General features: G+C 49.5%; 1 protein-coding gene across 1 annotated transcript; it reads left to right on the forward strand.

Annotated features, from left to right (window-relative positions):
- The first annotated feature begins 6 nt into the window (after positions 1–6).
- Positions 7–4,850, forward strand: LOC119306816. Its single transcript, XM_037582934.1, has 4 exons — positions 7–381; positions 619–1,056; positions 1,882–3,047; positions 4,721–4,850. The coding sequence occupies exons 2-3, from the start codon at positions 660–662 to the stop codon at positions 1,944–1,946; spliced, it is 462 nt and encodes a 153-aa protein (XP_037438831.1). The 5' UTR covers positions 7–381; positions 619–659; the 3' UTR covers positions 1,947–3,047; positions 4,721–4,850.
- Positions 4,851–7,425: the final 2,575 nt, after the last annotated feature.

Consider the following 7,425-nt stretch of genomic DNA (forward strand, 5'->3'; position numbering starts at 1 on the left):
GACCACCTACGGCAAGGGCGGCAAGACGTCCAGCGGCGGCGCGGCAGCAAGACAGGACCACCGGGCGCAAGGGCGGCAAGGCGGCAGCGGAGGCGGCAAGACAGGAACATCGGCCGCAAGGGCGGCAAGGCGGCAGCGGAGGCGGCAAGACAGGACCATCGGCCGCAAGGGAGGAGGCCAGCTGCTGCAAGGCGGCAAGACAGGACCACCGACGGCAAGGGCGGCGTGGCTGCAAGACAGGACCACCGGCGGCAAGGGCGGCAAGGCGGCCAGCAGCGGCAAGGAAGGACCAGCGGCGGCAAGGCGGCAAGATAAGACCACCGGCGGCAAGACGAGATCAGAGGGACGCAGGCAGAGGAGAACTACGAGCCGCCCGCCAAGGTACAAACTATGCTCCTCTCTCTCTCTGTTATCTGTGCAATTTATCTTGGGCGGTAGTATGTTGGAATGTTGTGTCTTGATCCATTATTTCTGTCACGCACACCTCTTAGATCTGTAAACATGGAGAAACAAACTTTCTTATTTCACCAGTGAATTGAGACTACACAACTTAGCCTGGGGGAGTGTCATTTGGCTGCTGCTGACCTGCAGATCCCCTCTGTTGTCTTCCTTCCGCAGATCTGCCCCAGCGACTCAGCGAGACATCCATCCATCCATCCATGGGGGCCGTGTTCTCCCAATCCCAAGGCAACGGCGTCGACATAGAAGGAGGCCCGACCAACGTAGGCCACATGCGTCTGTCACTGCTACCGTTTGCTCCGCCGCCGGATGTAGCGCAGCTGGCGTACGCGCTGTTGGTGCTGGGCTACCTCACGTTTCTCCTGGCCCTAACCACCGTGCTCCACCTGCCGGCCGCGGGGCCGGTCTTTGGCCGCTGCGCTGCGGCCTACTACGCGATTCTGATGATCATCTTAGCCGTCTTTGTGCCGCTGGAGCTGGGGACCGCGCTCGCGCTCTGCATGATGCGCCAAAGCAGCCAGGGCCGCCTCCCCGCCTTCGCCAAGGGCCTCCTGCTCTGCGCCCACGTGCTCTTCCTCGTCGTCATCGCCATAATGGGTACTCGGTTCATCACCTTTAAGATCTGATCTTACCTACTCCAGGGTTAGTCGATTGGTCCGGTCGATCCGCGGTTCATTTGTATTCTGTCAAATTTCGTCGGTGCTGTCGGTAGTTATATGCTTACTTGTTTATTCTACGCACATATGCTGTAGATATTCTGTTTCTAGATACTACTTTGGAAGATATGTTGTGTTAGCGAATGTGGGTCTTGTATTGTATGTCACGGTGCTGTCACAGATCTGCAAGCGAAGTAAACAAGTTTTGGTCATCGTGTCCATGTGTTCCATGTATGCACTCTTCTTCCTCTCGTATATATAACCAGGGGTTCGTCAATATGCATTTGATGTCTGGCTCTGCTTGGATTCAGATTAGCCTGGTATTGGGGTCACATTGTTTTGAGTACATGAATTGGCCTGGTGTTGGATTCAGATTGCTTTTAGTACATGAATTGGCCTGGTGTTGGATTCAGATTGTTATGAGTACATGAATTAGCTTGGTATTGGATTCAGATTGTTTTTAGTACATTAATTGGCCTGGAATTGGATTTAGACTGTTTGAGTACACACTAATTGGCCTACTAATTGGATCCATATCTCAGGTGTATATGCTGAGTAATGCTACTGATCTAAGGGATAATTGAACGGGCAACTCATGTTCTTATGCATGTGAATTTTGACCTATGCCATAATCAGTAATGTGCCTCATGCATGTGTTACGTTGTAGAATATCGTCTCTTTCTCTTACTCGCGTGTGAGAGTTACTTTATTGCCTGAATGGAGCATTTTCATGGAATTGATGTGTTTTCACTGTTTACCAATTCAGGAACGCTATTCTTCAAATTTAGTCTTGTAGAATTTCTACTTCAAGGAAATGAAGCCAGTGGTTAATGATGTCTTTGGCCCGCACCTTAATTTGCTACCTCTCGAGTTGTAGCCAGTGCTGATGTACTGCTCAAGGTATGTTACTGCCCAATCTTTAGTATATACTGTATGATGTAGCCAGATCTTTAGCAATTCTGTTATATCCTTGCTTCATCTGTCTTAGTTAAAATAATATATGCTAGGGAAGTAAAATAGTTACAAATGTTTCATATTCTAGTGACACCAGATATTGCTGCTCTTGTCTCTTGAAATTGCAAAATGAGTTTTGGGCTGCTCCATAGTAGGAATAGTTGTGTTTGCCCGAGGAAGTCACTAAATTGTACCCAAGCCTAATTACAGGGGCTACTTTCACCAAGTACCACGTGTTACATTCTAAGTTTTTGAATTGTACGCCTCTATCTAGCTACTGGACATCCGTGCCTTTTACTTTCTATTGTCCTGCTGATATTTCATAAAGAAAAATATCAATCCACTGTGTGATAAAGTAAAACATGTTCTCAGTCTGTGGCATAAGGATGTCAAGGATGCTTTTCGTAGTTGTACTGACGTTGTCTGATTTATTTTGAATCTGTTGTAGTATTATACTCCCTCCGTTCCTAAATATAAGTCTTTTTAGTGATTTGAATGTGGATTACATATGGAGCAAAACGAGTGAATCTACACTCTAAAATATGTCTATATACATCTGTATGTAGTCTGTATTGAAATCTCTAAAAAGACTTATATTTAGGAACGGAGAGAGTACACGGGTAACTATGTTCAGACACTTTCTCATTGTTCCTTAAGTTAAAATGGTGGCACCCTGTTGTAAAATCTGTTGATTACATTCTGAACTGTCATTATCAGTTGTCCTCTGAATACACACCCCTTATATTCTGAATAGTCAGTATTTTCTTCTGCAAATGTCTCATAGAATATGCACAGCAAGACGTGCTCTGTTTTTTTGTTTTGAAGGTTTGCTCTGTCAGCTTGGCTTCCTTCAGTACGGCTTCTCCCACACGGCGGTGTATATCCTGCGCTCGCTCGACGTGCTCGCGAGTGAGGCACTCCAGGAGGGGCTCAAGGAGTACTCCAGCTGACCCACCTTGCCGGAGCATTACATTGACGGTGAGTTCTTCTGCAGGGCGAGTACTCTGGCTTTCCTTCTCCCATGTTTACGGTTCATTTTTGACACTCTCTGTTACATTACACTACACGAGCATGGTATTGGAGTATGAAACTATAAATTGTTCGATGAGAAATCTGTTTTGTCTAGTATCAGGGCATAGGAATATATTCATTTTTCTGGCATGTTCTGAATTTCTGAGGGAATAATGGTAGAGTTGGCTAATGGAAACATGTAGCTGTTTCAGGCATAAGATTTGACCAGGTTTAAGGCAAGATACACCAGTGTTGCTTGTGGCTGAAAGGGTATGTGGCTTTGTCAATGTGTCATAGCTGCATCCAGTAAATTAGTTCAGATCTTGAAATTCAAGAGATGAACTAGGAGTGGAGTGCAACTAGAGTCAGGCACTCGGTCACTTTCTGCCTTACTTTGTCATTGAAGTCTTTTTTCTTTTTTTGAAAAAAAATCTGGAAATATTATTTGAGAAACTATGGTAGAGTATTAGTAATCTGAAACCTTGGCCAGTTTTGGCTTTCTTAATTTAGAAGTCGGGCGCTTCTTGTGCCTGTTCTCTAAAAATGATGGACTATGAGTACGGTGGAGACAAAGAATTCTGAACATGATGGAACAGGGTCGATATGAAATGTTTTATCAAGTTAAAAGCAAACAGAGAGTTAAGTCAGTTGCTCCACAATTTATTTGCCAAATAATCTATTCGACCCATAGTCTATGTGTTGGGTTGGGACTTGGGACTTGATGTAGGGTTTCTTTAGTAGTCCATGCCCCAGAGCTCAGCCAAAACTGTTGGGACTTGCGAGTGGTAAGTCTGTTAATGAATATGGGAGAGTAAGGAACTCATAGGGCATTTTCATGGAATTCACACGCTTTCATTCTTTTTTGCCAATTCAGGAATTGCTATTCTTGGAAGTTAAGTCCTGTAGCATTTGTACTTCATGGAAATAAAGCCAGTGGTTATCATGTCTTCGGCGCACAACTTAATTTGTCGTCTCTGCTGATGTAGCTCAAAGTATGTTAGTGGCCAATCTTTATATATGATGTAACTGGTTTTTTCGCAATTCTGTGATATCCTTGCTTCATCAATCTTCATCAAAACATATATGCTATTGATATAAATGACTTGTTATCACATTCTTCATGCACTTTTATTACATGGAAATAGTATAGTTACAAATGTTTCATATTCTAGTGACGCTAGATCTTTGTGCTCTTGTCTCCTGAAATTGCAAAATGAGTTTCGGCTTGAAAAATATTGGTCCATGAGAATGAGATGGAATCAGAAATAGTTGTGTTTGTGTGACAAGTAACTGAAGTGTACCTCTTATAGTTTTTGAACTGTACGCCTCTGTCTATCTACCGGACATGCATGCCCCTTACATTTTGTTGTACTGCTGATATTTCATCAAGAAAAACATCTAGCCGCTGCGTGTTATGCTCTAGTCTCTGGCATAAGGATGTGAAGAATGCTTTTGGTAACTGTAGTGTCAATGTCCGTTTATTCGGACTGTGCTATATTATACAAGAGTAGCTATGCTCAGCACCTGCTCATTGTTCCTAAATTTGAAACGGTGGCACCCCGTTGATAAATTTTATGATTACATTCTGAGTTGTCATCAGCAGTTGTTTATATTCTGAATTGCATTGTCCTCCTCTGCAGGTGTTTCACAGAATACGATCAGCAAGATGTTCTCTGCTTTCATGTTTACTGCGGCCACAGTTTCCAGGTGGTCTGCATTGAGGTCTTGCCAAAGCAGCGCTCAACGTTTCTGGTCGGCTTCCTGCAGTGCTGCTTCTCCCACACGGTGGTGCAGGTTTTGTGGTTGCTTGACGTGCACTTCGAGACGCTCAATGTGCTCGCCAATGAGGCACTCGGACAGGGGCTCAAGGAGTACTCCAGCTGGCCCACCTTCCTGCAGCTCTGCATCGATGGCGAGTTCTTCGGCGGACGCGACATCACCGTATGTATATATGAGGTTCACTCTCCGCCTTCCCTTCTTCCACGATTATGGTTCCGAACTGTAGACCCTCTGTTACAGTACACACACATGATATCGCAGTATGACTCTGTTCTGTGAGAAATCTGTTTTGTTTAGCATCAGGGCATAGCAGTTCATTCAATAAGCTGACATATGTTAAGTCGATGACGCCAATGGTGGATATGGCATGTGGAAACTCCATGTCCGTGTAGATGTTTCAGCCTTATAGCTTGCTCATGGTGAAGGCATGATGCATTGTTCTTTGCTTGAAATTGTGTCTGTGGTAGTGTCAATTGTTTAATACTCCATTTTGGCACATGGAGTAGTTGATTTCTGTACATTCAGTAGGATTGGAGTGCACATGGCACTCAGTATCGGTGGAATATATGCTCTCTGCCGACTACAGTTGGAGGGGATAAAAGTACACGCCGATGTTAGTTATGAATTGTTCTGTGAGAAACTGAGAAACCTGTTCTGTGCATCAGAGCATACCAACTCATTCGATGATCTGACATACATGATAAGATTTTAGGAATGTGGAGATGGGAAAGAGTTGTGAACATGATAGAACAAGGTCAGTATCATTCAAATCCTTGAAAGTAGAGCTCATATTCATTCTTCATATTTATGGTTCAGTGCCAGTGCTATAATTAATGAATGCTCATTGCTCGGACCATCTGAAATTCCCGGACACCATTTTTTTATCCCAACCATTTTGTCCCTGTTGTTACCTCATGAATAATTGAATCTCTCTGCTAGCTGCTAGCTAACAGTTTAACCTGTCCTCCGTATACTGTACTTCAGCAACTGCTTCATCCTGGATGTCCACCATGTCCTGAGCCTCCGGTACACGTGCACCCACCCGCTAGCCGCATCCTCTAAGGGCATCTCCAGCCGTTGGCCTCCCCAGGAGGCATTTTTTTCGCCTCCTGGGGGGCTGCCGGCGAAAACTTCGGCCTGGGGGTGGAATTTTTTCCACTCGTTGCGCCCCCAGGAGCACGGCGGCGAGGCGGCCCAGCGAGGAAGGTGTGCGGTGGAGACGAGAGCCGGGCGGGGGCGGCGCGCGGCAGACCGGCGGGGGCCGGAGTGGACGAGCGGGAGCGCCCGAGCTTTTCCTCGGCTCGCTCATGTCGTCGTACGCGGGCGTAGGTGGACGCCGCGGTGCACTGGCGGGCGGGGGCGGAGGAGCGCGGCCACGAGGCGGCGCTGGCGAGGCGGCACAGGCCAGAGCAGGACACAGCCGCAGTGGTAGAAGGGCAACGCGGCCGGCTCAAGGCGGGCGCCTCAGCAAGAGAAGAAAGGCGGCCGGTGGCTCGGACGCGGGGTCGCGCGGGGACGGCTCAACAGCGGGGCCGGCGAGACGACTGGCCAACCGAGTGCCCCGCGCCCCGCCCGCACCGGCGCGCGCCCTGGCCGCGGTCGCTCACCGCTGCACCGAGTGCCCCGTGCCCAGCCCGCACCAGGGCGCGCTCCACGCAGGTGGACGCCACGGCGGCGGCGGCCCCCCGCGCCCGCGCGGGGACAGCGGCGGCGGCAGCGAGGGCGCGAGCGAAGGGGGAGGCGGCGGGGGCGGGGTCGGGGCCAAGCGCGAGGAGGATGCGGGGAGGCAAGCTCGGCGGGCGGAGGAGGCGGGCGGCGAGGATGCGGTGCGGGGCGAAGCTGGTGCCGGAGGCCAACGCCCGAGTCGCTCGAGTTCACCAGCGGCGAGAACTCCAAGCTACGCGAGCAGGGCCATGGACAAGCTCATCGCCTCCCTGCGTGCTCCGGCGCCCTCCCCGCAAGCTCACGCGGCCGCTGTGACGCCCGCTCTCGGCCATGCTCCGGCACCCTGCTCGCCGCGCCCGTCCCGTCCCGTGCGCGCCTACTTGCCTCGGTGGGTGGGGGATGGGGGAGTGTGCTTGTGCGGCCGAGCACGTGGGTAGGCCTAGAGAAAAAAGAGGGAGAGAGAGGAGAGAGGGATTTGGGACACTGAGAGTGGACCATCTGCATGCAAATACTATTGCCGGCGTCCCCAGCTGCCCCCCGGGGGGCTGGGTTTCACCTGGTCTCGCCGGCCGTGTTTTCCCTCAAATCCGGCGAAAACTGTACTCCTGGGGTGACGAGTGGGAGAAATTTTACTCGCCGGCGCTGAAAAAGTGCCTTGGGGAGGCTTCCTGGGGGGCCGGCTGGAGATGCCGTAATGCTCCATCTTCGACTCCGGCACTGCCTGGGCCCACATTGCTGCTGCCACGCCCTGATGTGCTGCACGAGTGTTTAGCTCCAGCGGCATGGAATGGTAAATGTAGATAATAATTCGGTGCATCGATAATTGATTGATCGTGCACTAGGCACATATATATAGGTACAAGGGGTGCGACCGGTATCTTGTCTCCTAAGATACACTTAC

Source organism: Triticum dicoccoides, chromosome 5B, assembly GCF_002162155.2.
Source record: "Triticum dicoccoides isolate Atlit2015 ecotype Zavitan chromosome 5B, WEW_v2.0, whole genome shotgun sequence".
In the NCBI taxonomy this organism is placed as follows: domain Eukaryota; kingdom Viridiplantae; phylum Streptophyta; class Magnoliopsida; order Poales; family Poaceae; genus Triticum; species Triticum dicoccoides.